General features: G+C 46.9%; 2 protein-coding genes across 6 annotated transcripts in view; one reads left to right on the top strand and one right to left on the bottom strand.

The window, feature by feature from the left end:
• The window catches only part of LOC119854956 (class I histocompatibility antigen, F10 alpha chain-like), a 404018-nt gene that overhangs the window by 150914 nt on the left and 235119 nt on the right, over positions 1 to 17985 (top strand). The gene's annotated exons all lie outside the window — the stretch shown is intronic.
• The window catches only part of LOC119854953 (butyrophilin subfamily 3 member A3-like), a 38703-nt gene that overhangs the window by 13483 nt on the left and 7235 nt on the right, over positions 1 to 17985 (bottom strand). For 2 of the 5 annotated variants that reach the window (XM_043514015.1, XM_043514014.1), the window contains exons 3-7: positions 9875 to 9957; positions 8432 to 8779; positions 6925 to 7206; positions 6021 to 6137; positions 4489 to 4521 (exon numbers count right to left, since the gene is read on the bottom strand). In XM_043514015.1, the coding sequence (XP_043369950.1) occupies positions 4489 to 4521; positions 6021 to 6137; positions 6925 to 7206; positions 8432 to 8779; positions 9875 to 9957 (863 nt within the window). Of the gene's footprint in view, positions 1 to 4488; positions 4522 to 6020; positions 6138 to 6924; positions 7207 to 8431; positions 8780 to 9874; positions 9958 to 11330; positions 11386 to 17985 lie in introns of those variants that run through there. The other 3 variants (XM_043514017.1, XM_043514016.1, XM_038400246.2) reach the window with 2 other exon arrangements.

Raw genomic sequence — 17985 nt, forward strand, 5'->3', positions numbered from 1 at the left:
ACCTTTCAGAGGATCTGGCCTGAGTCAGTTGGAACCAGTTGTTGTCACACATAGGCTTATGTCACGCAGTGCTGACTGTGGGGTGCTGGAGACTGTGTTAAGATGTCAAGCTATTGTCTTAAGTGTGAGGGGGCTCCTGATCCTGCTTGAAGGCTAGGGGGCTCTGTAGGGAAGTGTCAGTGTGTGATCTGGGGCCTGAAAACATAGGAATGGCCAGATCAGTGGTCTAGCTAGTCCATTGTCCTGTCTTGCAACAGTGGTCAGTGTCAGAGGCTTTAGAGGGAATGAACAGAACAGGTCAATTATCAAGTGATCCATCCCTGTCAAGTCCCAGGTTCTGGTAGTCAGAGGTTTAGGGACACCCAGAGCATGGGGTTGAATCCCTGACCATCTTGGCCATTGATGAACCTGTCCTCCAGGAACTTATCTAATTCTTTTTTGAACCCAGTTCTATTTTTGGCCTTCACAACATCCCATGGCAACAAATTCCACAGGGTTGACTCTATATTGTTCGAAGAAGTACTTCCTTTTGTTTGGGTTAAACCTGCTGCCTAATAATTTTACTCGGTAACCCCTGGTTCTTGTGTTGTGTGAAAGGGTAAATAACACTTCCTTAATCGCTTTCTCTAAACCACTCATGATTTTATGGAATTCTATCCCCTCCCCCCTTCCTCATCTCTTCTCTAACTGAACAATCCCAGCCTTATTAATCTCTCCTCATATGAAAGCTGATCCATACCCTTAATCATTTTGTTGTCCTTTTCTGTACTTTGTCCAATCTAATATATTTTTTGAGATGGAATGACTGGAACTGCACACAGTATTCAAGATGCGGGCATACCAGAGATTTATATACTGGCAGTATAATATTTTCTGTCTTATTACCTAATGGTTCCTAGCAGTCTGTTAGCTTTTTTGAGTGCTTCTGCACATTGAGAGGATGTTTTCAGAGAACTATCCACTATGACTTCAAGATCTCTTTCTTGAGTGGTAACAGCTAATACAAACGCCATCATTTTGTATGTAGTTACGATTATACTTTCCCATGTGCATTACTTTGCATTTATCAACACTGAATTTCATCTGACATTTTGTTGCCAAGTCAGCCCATTTTGTGAGATCTCTTTGTAGTTCTTTGCAACGAGCTTTGGACTTAACTCTCTTGAGTAATTTTGTATCATCTGCAAACTTTGTCACTTCACTGTTTACCACGTCTCCAGCAGCCGGTGTGCAAAGAGCCAACCTAAACAAGGAGGGGAAGAGTTGTGCTGCTCTGCCTTAAACTCACAGACTTTAAGGCCAGAAGAGACCATCATGACCATCTAATCTGACCTCCGGCACATTGCAAGCCACAGAACCTCACCCACCCACTCCTGTAATAGATCCAGAAACTCTGGCTGAGTTACTGAAGTCCTCAAATCATGATTTTAAAGATTTCAGGTCACATAGACTCCACCATTTACACTAGTTTAAACCTGCCAGGGATCCATGACCCATGCTGCAGAGGAAAGCAAAAAACAAAAAAAAAACCCAGGATCTCTGCCAATCTGACCTGGGGAAAAGTCCTTCCTGACCCCAAATATGGTGATCAGTTAGACCCTGAGCCAGCTTTGGGTCTCTCTGTTTTTGGTTTTTGGGTGTTGTTGTTGTAGTTGTGCCTGCAAATTTACGCTAATTATGAGCTCAACTGTGAGACAGGAGTGAAAGCACAACAAATATCACAATAACCTATAACAATGAATGTAGAGGGGGAAAGGTGCAAAGGGGAGTGAGACAGACTGAATTAGTCCAAACAAAAATGCCTCCTGGTATTACTCAAAGACTGTGTTAAGATCATGCCTGGTAAACAAGAGAAGTGTGGGATCAGAAATCAGTGAAACAAAATTTGTCAGAAATTAGGCCTAATTGGTGGACAAAATAATGAGCAGATGGGCTATTCCACCCCTCACTCCATTTTGGGATTCTTAAAAAATGATTGTGTTGGGACTACATTTGAACAGATGCAGGGTACTGCTATTCTGACAGACTGAAAGAAGGTGTCATAAATATAAAGGGAAGGGTAAACACCTTTAAAATCCCTCCTGGCCAAAGGAAAAATCCTTTCACCTGTAAAGGGTTAAGAAGCTAGGATCACCTCGCTGGCACCTGACCACAATAACCAATGAGTAGACAAGATACTTTCAAAGCTGGAGGGAGGGAGAAACAAAGGTTCTGTCTGTCTGTGTGATGCTTTTGCCGGGGACAGAACAGGAATGGAGTCGTAGAACTTAGTAAGTAATCTAGCTAGATATGCTATAGATTATGATTTCTTTAAATGGTTGAGAAAAGAAGCTGTGCTGAATGGAATGGATATTCCTGTTTTTAACTACCCTGTAAGGTATTTACCATCCTGATTTTACAGGGGTGATTCTTTTACTTTTTCTTCTATTAAAATTCTTCTTGTAAGAACCTGACTGATTTTTTCATTGTTCTTAAGATCCAAGGGTTTGGGTCTGTGTTCACCTATGTAAATTGGTGAGGATTTTTATCAAGCCTTCCCCAGGAAAGGGGGTGTAGGTCTTGGGGGGATATGGGGGGGAAAGACGTTTCCAAGCGGGCTCTTTCCCTGTTATATTTCTTCGACGCTTGGTGGTGGCAGCAATAAAGTCCAGGGACATAAGGTAAAATAGTTTGTACCTTGGGGAAGTTTTAACCTAAGCTGGTAAAAATAAGTTTAGGCGGTTTTTCATGCAGGTCCCCACATCTGTACCCTAGAATTCAGAGTGGGGAAGGAACCTTGACAGAAGGGGAAGGAGTGAGCTTCGCCATCATGGCTGCCACTCCTCCCTCCCCTGGAACCTCAGGCCTTCTTCATCCTAATCCTGAGATGTCCTGACCAGACCAGGCCAGAGAGAGGGACCCAGAAGGCAATGCAACGTCCACCAGCTCTGGCTGACTCCTGAACACCACCTGCAATCTGAAATCTGTCCCCACCAATGTGTCCTTTTCCTGCTCTATATTATTTATTCTCTCCTGTCTCTCTCCTTTTTCTTTCTGTCTAATAAGACTCTGGCTTAGCTGGCCAAGAATGCATATTTTGCAGCACTGCTGTGATCCTGTGACCAGAGAGGCAGACAAAAGCTATGCCCCAAACAGCCCAATGCTGGTGTGATTTTTCCAGAGTGGCCAATCAGAATATGGGCTGGGTTGTGTTTCTCCGCAGTGAGGCTGCCTGCGAGAGGCAGCACCTGAAGAGAAGCTGCATTTTCTCTCTTTGCTATTTTTCTCTCTTTCTGTTGGAAAGAGGTGTCGGCATCAAAGGAAAGGAGCATCACATGCTGGACAGAGGCAAAGGTGGGACAACTGGGGTGACTCTCGACTCTGCAGCCAGGGAGAGGAGGAACAGACTCCCTCCCGGGGTCACACAGCATATTGTCGAAAAACTTCTTTTATTGTGAATGATGATTTACAGGTTAATATATTCCTAAGTGAGTATTTGATGTTACTTTCTATTCTATCATTATTCCATACTTTCTAATATAGTATTGTTCCTGCCAAATTTCTGGGAGTTTTCCTTTATTAAGTTTAAAATGTAAGGTTAACTCCATGGTGATGGTTTGCCTCCGCCTCTCCTCAGGGTAGGCATAGCCTAGCCAAGACATGGGTCATTGCACAGTTCAAGCTTGTCTCTACTAACTTCTTCTCTTTTCTCCAAAAAGGACACTTATTCCCATCTTTAACACCATCTAAGAGACTCAGCCATGGTGGGGGTGGGGGTGGTGTTCCTTCTAAAGTCTTTCACTAAAGGCAAAGGGAACAGGGGATGTCATTAAAACAAAAGTCTTATGTAATACTTTACATTTCAAATGCTTTACCTGTTTTTCCTTCTTTTCTATATTTTTAATTAAAGGTTACAAGATTTTTAATAATGTGTTTGCCATGATACAAAGCAGGCTGAGGTCTCTGGATACCAAACCCCAAAGCGGTTTAATTCTGTTTAATGTTGGACCGTGACATGGTTGTGTTGTCATCTTTAACTATTTATTCCATCTAAATAACTACAATAGTGTTTGGGTTCTGGATTCCAGGCAATTATGTCGTGTTACGTTAAAAAGCATACATGCACTTGCTGGAAGCTTCCATCTAACATCTCTGTGCATGTCCTGGGAGCAAAACACTCATCAGCAGGAACTCAGACACGGAAGTTCCCAGTTCAGTCCCCAGTGTGTTGGCCAAAAGGGCAGTTATCACATTCATGGGGGCTTATCCAGTGTTCATATTGATTGGAACAGAGAAAGTACATAATCTACTGGTGCATGGGTCACAGGTTTCCCCTGTCCCATTCCACAGAGGAGAGGAGCTGTTACAGCCCCAGCTAGAGAGCCTGGCTCTGTGACTTGGCTCACAGGGGGGCCTGTAACACACACTCACCAGTGGGTCACATCCACAAGTCTGTTTTTTAATTTATTATTATTAATAACAATAGTAGTAGTAATAATAGACACTCACGTATCTTTTTCTTCAGTTCAGCTTGCTGAGTGTCTAGAGGGGGAGAAAGTGACATGTAAGATTGCAGGTGTCACATTTACAGTGATATCACTCCTGTTAATGAATGTCATTGGGCTGTAATTACTAAGGCCCGGTGCACAGATAGCATTTGTAGCTATGGCGGTTAGGGGTGTGATGTTTTACGCAAATAGTTATAGTGGTACAAGTCCCTAGTATGGATGCAATTACACTAGGACAAAGGTGTCTCAGCATTAAAGCTTCCCCAATGGCAATAGCTTTACTGGGATAAGTACCTTCATCCCGATATAACTGCATCCACTGTATATATCATCCCGATATAACTGCATACACTGTAGGGTTACAGCAAGACAGTGTTTGGATGTAGACAAGGACTAAAGATTAATGGGGTGGACGGTCCCATCCCCTATAGCCCTACATGCTGTCAGTGCCCTTTCGGTCTAACTAACCTCACCAATCACCAGGGAGCCCCATAAGTCTTGCTGGATGTGGGAGGGACCTTGGTGAATAGCTCCTGCTCCTTGTTGCCTGCAAACAGGCCTGTTCAATACACCGAAGTTAGCAGGTAGTTTGGGCAGTGGATGGGGTGCTGAGTTGGGTCTCAGGAGACTTGGGCTCTATTCCCAGCTCTGCCATTGACTTGCGGGGTATCCTCGGGTAAGTCCTTTCCCTGCTTTGTACCTCAGTTTCCCCTCCTGCCCTTCATGTGCCTGCCCTAATTAGATTATAAACTCATTGGGGCCAAGACTGTCTCCCAATAGGCATGTGTGGTGCTCACAGGTGCTAGTGTGATACAAGTGACAATACAGATCCATGCCCAGTTTTCCGGGTCTCATTCCTGCTTCAGTCTGAGTGACCCCGAGACGCACTGAGCACTTAGGGACAGGTACATTCTATTCTACAGTGAGACCCAAAGGGGTGACTCTACATCTGGTGCCTCTCAGTTCACACACAGAGTCGTGGCTCATCCTGGACTATAGAAAACTCTTTCCTGGGTATCTGGCTGGTGAATCTTGCCCATGTGCTCAGGGTTTGGCTGATTGCCATGTTTGGGGTCGGGAGGGAGTTTTCCTCCAGGGCAGATTGGAGAGGCCCTGGAGGTTTTTTTGCCTTCCTTTGTAGCATGGGGCATGGTTGACTGGAGGGAGGCTTCTCTGCTCCCTCAAAGTTTTGAACCATGATTTGAGGACTTCAATAGCTCAGACATGGGTGAGGTTTTTCATAGGAGTGGGTGGGTGACATTCTGTGGCCTGCGCTGTGCAGGAGGTCGGACTAGATGATCAGAGTGGTCCCTTCTGACCTTAGTATCTATGAATCTATGAATCTAGGACACCCCTCTACTCCAGAGTTCAACTCCTCTCTTCCATTGCTCATTTCCTCTCCCTCTGGCCCTCTCACTGACTTCACTCAAACCTCTCTTCATGGCATGGGCCCAAAGCCCCCTGACAACCATCTCTGAAGTCAGGAGACCCTCTCTCCAGTCCCACAGCATTCCTTCCCCTCTGTCACCCTACCTTTTGCTCTGTGCTGCTTCCAGAAGCAGTAACTGGCCAAGAGGATGAAAAAAACCACACCAGCCAGGGTCACTGACAGAGCCACCTGGTAGGGAGAGGTCCTTGGAAGGAACACATCTGCAAGGCAAAGTTGCATTGATTTGAACCCAGACAGAATCAATGTGGCAGCAGCAGGAGTGAGGGGAGCCTGCAGCATCCTGGAGTGGCCTGGGAAGATCTCACGGGCATATTTGGACTGGCTTTTGAGAGATGAGAAGTGGCTCCTCCCATGAGGCTGACAGGAGCCAAAGCTTTCACCTGGTCACTGAACTTGGCTAGGCCCTGACTACATTGCAGATAGGCCGTCTGTTGTGAGCGCTTTTGTTCTGCTGGTGCCGAGCACTCTGGCCTGACCAGCTCATGTCTGGCCTTAGGTGTGGGCCACCTGGGAGACTGCCCAGGGCACTGTCAGAGGAGCTCGCTGCCAGTTGGCACGGGAGCGCAGCAAACTCCCAGAGGCACTGTGTTTAGGGGAGAAGGCACAGGGGGCTGGGGAGAAGGGGAAGCAGGAGGCGTTAGGGGAGAAGTGGTTTTTCATTTTAATGTTATTGTGTATTTTACAAATAGTTTCACACATACGTCTCAGATTAGAAGTGTGAAATCCCTCTCCGTTTTATCAGTGAGTACCGCCTCTCAGCTTCTCTGCACTAGCACAAGATGGGTCCATCTCCCCTCTGTCTGCCTGGTTCTCTCCTTCCCTTACCCTATTCTTGGGAAGAAGCAATGGGACCCTGGGGCTGTGGGGAGCCGGTGGAGTCCATGGAGGCCAGGGGCAATGGGAGGGCACCCACAGGGGTTGGGGCAATAGGGGGACACTGCATCCATAGGGGTCAGGGTGCCATTTTCCCGAAGGCCGGCCCTGTACCTGCTATGTGCATCTTCACTGTTTTCTCTTGGCCGAGACGGGGGTTGAGGACAGAGCAGGACAGGTTCTGGTTCGAAGTGTCTGTTATAATAGCAGCAATGTGAGTATCAAACAGCCCGTCAGCCTGCTGGGATATTTTCTCCCTCACTGGTGCTAGTCGCTGCCCACTGAGGTCTCTCCACAGCAATTTGGGCTCCGGATACCATCCAGCTGATTCACACACCACATGGATCCCTCCAGCCTGATAGCCATCGACAGAAAGGTGAGGCGTGGAACCCAGACCTGGAAGGGAATGGAGTGAACCTGTGTCACTTCTATACCCTGGGGCCAAAACCACCAGAGAACTGCACTGGTACAGACTGGCGTGGTGGGACTGTGGCAGAGTGAGCCCCAGCGGTGTAGCATTGTTCTCACTCGCCATGATGTTACACATACGACATGACGGGTAGATCGCACACAAAGCTCCAGTCACCCCCTGTGGTTACATGGACCTCACAGTTCATAGACACACTGCGCTATCTAGAGGTCTTCTATCAGGTTTCTAACCATCAGAGGGCAGAAGTTTTGGAATAGCCTTCCAAGGGAAGCAGTGGGGGCAAAAGATCTATATGGCTTTAAGATTCTACTCGATAAGTTTATGGAGGAGATGGTATGATGGGATAATGTGATTTTGGTAATTAATGGATCTTTAAATATTCAGGGTAAATAGGCCTAATCCCTTGAGATGGGATATTAGATGGATGGGATCTGAGTTACCCAGGAAAGAATTTTCTGTAGTATCTGGCTGGTGAATCTTGCCCATACGCTCAGGATTTAGCTGATCGCCATATTTGGGGTCGGAAAGGAATTTCCTCTAGGGCAGATTGGAAGAGGCCCTGGAGGTTTTTCGCCTTCCTCTGTAGCATGGGGCACGGGTCACTTGAGGGAGGATTCTCTGCTCCTTGAAGTCTTTAAACCACGATTTGAGGACTTCAATAGCACAGACATAGGTGAGGTTTTTCGTAGGAGTGGGTGCGTGAGATTCTGTGGCCTGCGTTGTGCAGGAGGTCGGACTAGATGATAATAATGGTCCCTTCTGACCTTAGTATCTATGAATCAGATCCTGGAAGCAAAGGCTTCTGGGAGATTTCCACAAACTTTCTCAGTGCCCAAGGAAATTGTGGGAGAAGGGGTCAGACTCCATGGGATAAGAGCTGCATCTGAGGCATGTCCCCAGAGTGGAGGTCGGGGAAACCGTTGGGGCCTGACCCTTGCTCAGATAGATGCCCCAGCATCTTAGGGGTGGAGGAGCTGGACATGGAGTTGGTTATTCCAGGGGATGTGAGGAGTCATCAGGTGGGTGGATCAATCCCATTAACAGCCACCCTCATTTCCTAGCTCTCCAGTGCTCTTCCTGTGAGAGGTGACTAGTCTGAACAGACCAGAAAGGTGGGGGTGGGGGTGAGACACACCATTGACCGGTGCTCACTGGTGCTGAGAAGGGCAAACAACAGCCCGTGCTACTGACCAGCCACCTGCAGTTCCAACACAGCTTCTTCGTAAAAGGTGGGTGATTGGAAGAGGCAGACGTATGTCCCTTCATCAGAGGGAGTGATATTGTGTATCCTCAAGGAGACAGTCCCATTAGCAATACCGTCCTTCAGTAACTTCGTCCTGCTTCGATACGGTTCGACCTGTTGGCCAACCTGATCTCTCCCATCCTGATAGAGATGGACAACTGCAGAGATCGTGGATCGGAACCAGCGCACCTCCATGCTCTCAGCGCTCATCCTGGGGGAGAGGTGACAGGGTAACAGAGCGTCTTCTCCCACAAGGGCCCTGATGGGGTGATCGGGTCCAATCACCTTGAAACTCTCTGTAGAAGGAACCAGGACAAATTAAACTGTAGCTAAAGTGGAACTAGGAATATGTCATGGCAATGGAAATGGGAACTTCCTGTAATATTTTTATGAGCAAAGTGTGTCTCCCCATCAGACTCTGTATTGTTATCCCCTGAAAGCACAAGGGTTAAAATGTCTATCCAGATAGATGGAAGACATGAGGTGTCTGAAATATGTTGCCTCCTGCTTTCAGAACAGAATAATTAAAATGAACTGAATAGAACCTGCACCTGTGAATGCAGGATCCAGTCTGGAAGAGTGTCAGGGTTCCTTCCCCACTCTGAACTCTGGGGTACAGATGTGGGGACCCGCATGCAAGACCCCCTACGCTTATTTTTACCAGCTTAGGTTAAAAACTTTCTCAAGGCACAAATCCCACCTTCTCCTTGAACAGTACGCTGCCACCACCAAGTGATTTAGACAAAGAATCAGGGAAAGGACCATGTGGAGTTCCTGTTCCCCCAAAATATCCCCCCAAGCCCTTACACCCCCTTTCCTGGGGAGGCTTGAGAATACTATCCTCACCAATTGGTTACAAAGCGAACACAGACCCAAATCCCTGGATCTTTGGACACTGAAAAAAAAATCAATCAGTTCTTAAAAGAATTGTATTAAAAAAAAAGAGAAAAGGTAAAAATCCCCTCTGTAAAATCAAGTTGGAAGATACTTTTACAGGGTAACAAAAGATGCACAAAACACAGAGGAACCCCCTCTAGCCTTAGTTTCAAAGTTACAACAAAACGGGGATAAACCTCCCTCCAGCAAAGGGAAAATTCACAAGTTGAGAAAACAAAGATAAACTAATACACCTTGCCTGGCTGTACTTACAATTTGTGTAATATGAGAGACTGGTTCAGAAGGGTTTGGAGGACATGGATTGATGTCCAGTCCCGCTTAGTCCCAAGAGCAAATGAACACAGAAACAAAGAACCCAAAACAAAACCTCCCCCCCGCCCACTCTCCGCAGATTTGAAAGTATCTTTTGACCCCATTGGTCCCCATTTGGTTCCTGCCAACCAGGTTATTTGAGCTTCTTAACCCCTTACAGGTAAGGAGCAATTTTAGGCTACCCTTATGTTTATGACATGTCCCCCAAATCACAGATGGTGTCGGACAGCCTGTACCACACTGGCTATGATTTTTTCCAGGAGCTCTAGGGGAAAACAGAGTTAATAAGACACCTACAGTTTCTAGACATACTACAAATTATATAAAAACTAACAATATGTCCCACATTTCAAGAACGATTTAACTAGTTGATTCTGGGAAACTTTGACGGGAGAGTGCATCAGCCACTTTGTTAGAAGCTCCTGAAATGTGTTGTATTTCAAAATCAAAATCTTGGAGAGCTAAACTCCAACGAAGAAGTTATTTGTTATTGTCCTTGATGGTATGAAGCCACTTCAGCACAGCATGGTGGGTTGGCAGGTGGAAACGCCGTCCCCAAACGTATGGGCGTAGCTTTTCCAGAGCGTACACAATGACGTAACATTCCTTTTTGGTGATTGACCAGTGGCTTTCCCTCTCAGAGTTTTTTGCTGAGAAACATGACAGGATGGAATTCTTGATCCGGTCCTTCCTTCATTAAAACTGCTCCCACACCATGCTCGGACGCATCTGTGATTACTAGGAACTATCTGTCAAAGTCTGGGGCCCTTGGGTCAGACATGAGTGTCGCTTTAAGCTGGTTAAAGGCCTTCTGACACTCTTCAATTCACTGAACGGCATTTGGCTGATTCTTTTTGGTTAGGTCTGTCAGTGGGGCAGCGATTTGGCTGTATTGTGGTACAAATTGCCTGTAATATCCGGCCAAGCCTAAGAAGGATTGGACCTGTGTCTTTGACTTTGGGACAGGCCACTTTTGGATAGCATCCACTTTGGCCTGTAGGGGCTTGATAGTTCCTTGACCCACCTGGTGTCCAAGGCAAGTCACTCTGTTTAGGCCTATTTGACACTTCTTAGCCTTAACAGTTAGTCCTGCCTCCCTTATGCGCTCAAAGACTTTTTGCAGATGCTCCAGGTGTTCTGCCCATGAATCAGAAAAAATGGTCACATCGTCAAGGTAGGTGACTGCAGATTCTCCCAATCCGAATAGGAGACCATCTACAAGTTTCTGGAAGGTGGCGGGTATATTTCACAGCCCGAAAGGGAGCACATTAAATTCATACATCCCTGCATGTGTGGTGAAGGCTGACTTTTCCTTGGCTTCATCTAGCTGTACCTGCCAGTACCCCTTGGTTAAGTGCAAGGTAGAGATGAACTGGGCCCGTCCCAGTTTCTCTAATAGTTCATCTGTGCGTGGCATTGGAAAGTTGTCTGGGTGAGTTACAGCATTTAACTTATGGTAGTCCACGCAAAAACGTATCTCTCCATCTGGTTTGGGAACTAGAACCACTGGAGATGCCCATGCACTGCCAGAGGGGCGGATTACACCCATCTGTAACATATCCTGGATCTCCCATTCTAGAGCAGTTTTAACTCGAGGAGACACCTGGTAAGGTTGGGCTCTAATTGGGTGAGCATTACCTGTGTCAATGGAGTGGTATGCCCGTTCAGTCAGTCCTGGGGTGGCTGAGAACATTGGCGCGAAGCTAGCACACAGCTCCTGGATCTGCTGTCGCTGCATATGCCCAAGGGTCATGAAGAGGTTCACCTCTTCCACGCCACCAGCACTTTTCCTTTCATAGTAGACACCTTCAGGCCACTCAGCTTCATCTCCTCCCTGGGCTGTAAACTGACAAACCTTTAATTCTCTGGAATAAAAGGGCTTTAGAAAGTTAACATGGTATACCTTAGGCTTTTGATTTGAGGTGGAGGATGCTATGAGATAGTTAACAGCTCCCAGGTGCTCTTGAACTGTGAATGGCCCTTCCCATGATGCTTCCATCTTATGGGCCTGGAGCGCCTTCAAGACCATGACGTGGTCCCCTACTTTGAAGGAACGCTCTCTTGCATATTTATCATACCACACTTTTTGCTCTTCCTGAGCATCTTTTAAGTTTTCTCTAGCAAGGGCTAAAGAGTTTTGGAGGATGTTTTGTAGGTTGGTTACAAAGTCCAGAATGAAAAGGAGTACGTGTGGCACCTTAGAGACTAACAAATTTATTAGAGCATAAGCTTTCGTGAGCTACAGTGTGATGCATCCGATGAAGTGAGCTGTAGCTCACGAAAGCTTATGCTCTAATAAATTTGTTAGTCTCTAAGGTGCCACACGTACTCCTTTTCTTTTTGCGAATACAGACTAACACGGCTGCTACTCTGAAAGTCCAGAATGTTAGTTCCTGGAGAAGGCATAAACCCATCCCATTGCTGCTTCACCAACTGTAATGGCCCCTTAACCCCGCGGCCATACACAAGTTCAAATGGTGAAAACCCTAAACTGGGATGTGGTACAGTTCTGTAGGCAAACAGCAACTGCTGTAACACTAGGTTCCAATCATTGGAGTGCTCATTTACAAATTTACATATCATGGCCCCCAAAGTTCCAATAAACTTCTCCACCAGGCCATTTGTTTGATGGTGGTAAGGAGTGGCAACCAATTGATTTACCCCATGAGCTTTACAGGCTTTTCATGGTCCCTGCCAGGAGATTAGTTCCCGAATCCATAAGGATGTTGGAGGGCCAACCTACCCTGGCAAAAATGTCTGTTAATGCTTGGCACACACTTTTAGCCCTGGTGTTGCTTAGAGCTACTGCTTCTGCCATCGGGTGGCAAAATCCATGAAAGTCAGTATGTATTATTTTCCTCTGGGTATCTTTTCTGGAAAAGGACCCAGAATATCCACAGCTATTCACTGAAAGGGAACTTCAAATATGGGGAGTGGCTGGAGCGGGGCTTTGACCTGGTCTTGGGGTTTTCCCACTCTTTGGCACACCTCACAAGACCAGACATAGGTAGAAACGTCCTTGCCCATTCCCTCCCAGTGGAAGGACTTCCCCAAACGGTCCTTGGTCCTGTTCACGCCAGCATGGCCACTAGGATGATTGTGGGCTAAGTTCAGGAGCTTTACCCGGTACTTAGTTGGAACTACCAACTGTCTCTGAGGATGCCAGTCTTCTTGGTGCCCACCAGAAAGAGTTTCCTTGTATAAAAGTCCTTTTTCTACAACAAACCAGGATCGGTTAGAAGCGCTGAGAGGCGGTGGGTTGCTCCGTGCCACCGTCCAAGCTCTCTGGAGGCTTTCATCTGCTTCCTGTTCGCCCTGGATCTGTTCCCTTCATGCTGGAGACATCAGTTCCTCATTGGATTGTGGACCTGGGCTTGGTCCCTCTGGAAGCGATGTAGGGGATGGGGCTGTTTCTGTTGGCTGTGGACCATGTGGCTGTTGGCTGGTGCACTATGTTGTATTTCAGGCTCTGGGTGAGTCTCTTGTGTCAGTTTAGCTGCTGCTGCCAGTGCAGGCTCGGTGGTGCCTCTGGTGTTGGTTGATTCGCCAGTTCCGGTTCTGGGACTGGATCCATTACGGCTGTTGCAGTCGTTGGCAGGGAATCCGGTTCCATCACCTCCACTGGGGTCTCTGGTAACACAGACAGGGCCCTCTTGGAGAGCTCAGGAACAGGTATAGGTGTGGAAGCTTGTTTAGACTGGCTGCGGATGACCAGTCCCACTCTCTTGGCTAGCTTCACATGGTTGGCCAAGTCTTCTCCCACCAGCATGGGAATGGGATAATCATCATAGACTGCAAAAGTCCACATTCCTGACCAGCCCTTTTACTGGACAGGCAACTCAGCTGTAGGTAAGTTTAAAGATTTTGACATGAATTGTTGAATCTTCACTTGGGCCTCTGGGTTGATGAATTTGGGGTCCACTAAGGATTGGTGGTTAGCTGACACCTGTGCTCCAGTGTCCTTCCACGCGATAACCTTCTTCCCACCCATACTCACGGTTTCCCTTTGCTCTGAGGGTACCTGGGAGTCATCTGGGCCTGAGGACCTTTGGTGTGACTCCGGTGTAATGAACTGCTATCTGTTGGGGTTCTTGGGGCAGTTGGCCTTCACATGCCCCAGCTCATTACATTTAAAACATCGCCCAGCCGACTGGTCACTGGGGTGAGGTGGGTTGCTGGAGATGGGTGTGGTGGGACGATAAGGTGTTTGGGGTTTTCCTTGGGATGTAGGTGGGGCCTTGGGCTGCCCCTTCTGGTATTCGCTCCAACTTCTACTAGTTTTTTTCTTTTCTGCCATCTCCACCCATTTGGCTCCAATCTCCCCTGCCTCAATTACAGTTTTTGGCTTCCCATCTAGGATGTACCTTTCTATTTCCTCAGGAACACTCTCTAAGAATTGCTCCATTTGCATTAGAAAAGACAGATCTTCCAGAGATTTAACACTTGCTCCTGATATCCAGGCATCCCTATTTTTTACAATGTGGTAGGTGTGTCGGGAAAATCATAGAATCATAGAATCATAGAATATCAGGGTTGGAAGGGACCCCAGAAGGTCATCTAGTCCAACCCCCTGCTCAAAGCAGGACCAAGTCCCAGTTAAATCATCCTAGCCAGGGCTTTGTCAAGCCTGACCTTAAAAACCTCTAAGGAAGGAGATTCTACCACCTCCCTAGGTAACGCATTCCAGTGTTTCACCACCCTCTTAGTGAAAAAGTTTTTCCTAATATCCAATCTAAACCTCCCCCATTGCAACTTGAGACCATTACTCCTCGTTCTGTCATCTGCTACCATTGAGAACAGTCTAGAGCCATCCTCTTTGAAACCCCCTTTCAGGTAGTTGAAAGCAGCTATCAAATCCCCCCTCATTCTTCTCTTCTGCAGACTAAACAATCCCAGCTCCCTCAGCCTCTCCTCATAAGTCATGTGCTCTAGACCCCTAATCATTTTTGTTGCCCTTCGCTGTACTCTTTCCAATTTATCCACATCCTTCTTGTAGTGTGGGGCCCAAAACTGGACACAGTACTCCAGATGAGGCCTCACCACTGTCGAATAGAGGGGAACGATCACGTCCCTCGATCTGCTCGCTGCCACATCTGGTTTCCACTTTAGGGCTCTGAACCACCGACGGGCATGCTCGGGTGTTAGCCCCATTCTGACTCTTGCCTTGGTTTTAAACAGTTCATACTGGTTCATGCATTCCTTAGGCATTTCAGCCGCGACCTCAGCTAAGGGTCCACTGAGCTGCGGCCTTAGCTTTACCATGTATTGGTCTGTAGAGATGCTGTACCCAAGACATGCCCTTCCAAAGTTTTCTAAGAAGGCCTCAATATCATTGCCTGCCTTGTAGGTGGGGAACTTTCTGGGATGGGAAGTGGTACCTGGAGAAGGATTGCTAGCGTTTGTTGGTATATTCTGCTTAGCCCTTGCCCTCTCTAACTCCAGTTCATGCTGCCTCTCTTTTTCCTTCTCCTCCATAGCTCTCTTGTGGGCAGCCTCTTTGGCTTTCTCTGCCTTCATAGCTCTCTTGTGGGCAGCTTCTTCTGCCTCCACGTTGGCTTTTTCTGCCTCCATCTCCAAGTGCCTTAAGGCCATCTGTCTATCACGTTCTTTATGTCTCTCTTCAGCTTCGAATCTGGCTAATTCTAATTTCTTTTGGACTTCACTATCCGTCATCCTAGCCTTCCTGTGCTTAACCTCCTAATCCGAGAGCTAGAAAGAAAAAAAAAACAACCCAGCTTGTGAATTCCCTTGGTGCTGTAACTTAACTCCTCTGCCCTGAGGCAGAGAAAAAAAACTCCAGCTGCTCTCAGCTAAAATACCTGCTTCCAGGCAGCCAAAAGGAAAAAAAAATGTCCTTTTAAAATCCTACTGTGCTTTTGGTTCAAAATGATCCCACCTCTCTGCCATCATATCAAGGTTCCTTCCCCACTCTGAACTCTGGGGTACAGATGTGGGGACCCGCATGCAAGACCCCCTAAGCTTATTTTTACCAGTTTAAGTTAAAAACTTTCTCAAGGCACAAATTCAACCTTGTCGTTGAACAGTATGCTGCCACCACCAAGTGATTTAGACAAAAGATCAGGGAAAGGACCAGTTGGAGTTCCTGTTTCCCTAAAAAGAAAAGGAGTACCGGTGGCACCTTAGAGACTAACAAATTTATTAGAGCATAAGCTTTCGTGAGCTACAGCTCACTTCAAATGCATCCGATGAAGTGAGCTGTAGCTCACGAAAGTTTATGCTCTAATAAATTTGTTAGTCTCTAAGGTGCCACCGGTACTCCTTTTCTTTTTGCGAATACAGACTAACACGGCTGCTACTCTGAAACCTGTTTCCCTAAAATATCCCCCCAAACCGTTACACCCCCTTTCTTGGGGAGATGGAATAATGAGATGAGAATAATAATATCCTCTCCACTTGGTTACAAAGTTAACACAGACCCAAATCCCTGGATCTTTGGACACTGAAGAAATATCAATCAGTTCTTAAAAGAAGAATTTTATATATAAAAAAAAGAAAAGGTAAAAATCCCCTCTGTAAAATCAGGTTGGAAGATAACTTTTCAGGGTAACAAAAGATGCACAAAACACAGAGGAACCCCCTCTCACCTTAGTTTCAAAGTTACAACAAAACAGGGATAAACCTCCCTCCAGCAAAGGGAAAATTCACAAGTTGAGAAAACAAAGATAAACTAATACACCTTGGCTGGCTGTACTTACAATTTGTGTAATATGAGAGACTGGTTCAGAAGGGTTTGGAGGACATGGATTGATGTCCGGTCCCACTTAGTTCCAAGAGTGAACGAACACAGAAACAAAGAACCTAAAACAAAACCTCCCCCCCACCACTCCCCGCAGATTTGAAAGTATCTTTTCTCCCCATTGGTTCCTTTGGTTAGGTGCCAACCAGGTTATTTGAGCTTCTTAACCCCTTACAGGTAAGGAGGAATTTTCGGCTACCCTTGTGGTTATGACAAAGAGAAAAAGGAAGAACCGGGACTGGGACATTATCACGTAATGGCTGGGGAGCCAATGCAGATTGGACATATGAACTCAGCATCATTTGGCAGCAGGAGAACAGGGGATGAGGGGTGTCAGGGAGCCTGTGTTTAAAACAGCATTCACAGACACAGAGGGCCTTTCATTCAGGACTCAGAGGCAAAGGGATAGAGAAAGAGAGCCCCGATGGATCCTACAGCAGCTTGGCTCAGTGGAGTCCTGGCTTCAGCCACTATGAGCCTTGTTTTAACCTCTGCCCCTCTGTGCTAACCTAAGGATTTCCCAACACTGTATTCCAGTTGAGTAATACACCCTATCCTGTAGTCCCTGGGCAGAGCTCACCATGAGAAACAGGAGAGCTAGAGCCCAGAGGCCGGTCTCAGAGGCATTGAGGCCAGGTGATCTACCCTCTTGGAAAATGTGACCCCTTGAGGCTCTGTCATGCAGAAGGGGTTCCTCCCAAGGGACTTTTTAAAGGCAGGGCAGAGCACAGTCATAGTGACAGTCATATAAATAGAAAAGGAGTACTTGTGGCACCTTAGAGACTAACAAATTTATTAGAGCATAAGCTTTCGTGAGCTACAGCTCACTTCATCGGATGCATTTGCAAATGCATCTGATGAAGTGAGCTGTAGCTCACGAAAGCTTATGCTCTAATAAATTTGTTAGTCTCTAAGGTGCCACAAGTACTCCTTTTTTCTTTTTGCGAATACAGACTAACACGGCTGCTACTCTGAAACCAGTCATATAAATGGAAGCAGTGTGGTGCTGTGAGCCCTGAGAGGCTGGGGGATTGAGTGTGGGACTAGAAGCCACAAACATCTGCATCTTGTTCCCAGCTCTGCCGCTGACTCTGCGTGGCCTTGGCCTGTCATATACAGATGGATTCTGGCCTTTTCACATTTCTCTGGCAGAGTAAAGGGGGTTGGCCAATTCCTGGGACAACTCCCCCCTCCCCCCACAGGAGTGGCTCAGGGCTGGCGTACTTGACCGTACTTGACCGTATCCTCAGAGCACCAAAGTGTGTCATATGGTGTGGCTGGAGCACTTGGCGTTCTGCAAATACCAGGGCTGCAGAGCAGCTTTGGAGGCTGCTGCAAGTTGGAGCAACCCTAGGGGTGCTCTAATTGACACTGGGGGCTTTTGCAGTCCCTGGAACAGCCCAGGATCCAGGAGATGCAAAGGTGGCTAGAAGCCAGGCTCTATCTTGGGCTGCACCTCCTGAGAGACAGAATTTCATCTTTAGATTTGGCACAATATTGCCTTAAGGGCTAATTACATCTCCTAGGTGATCTTCT

Source organism: Dermochelys coriacea, chromosome 4 (assembly GCF_009764565.3).
Source record: "Dermochelys coriacea isolate rDerCor1 chromosome 4, rDerCor1.pri.v4, whole genome shotgun sequence".
Classification (NCBI taxonomy): domain Eukaryota; kingdom Metazoa; phylum Chordata; order Testudines; family Dermochelyidae; genus Dermochelys; species Dermochelys coriacea.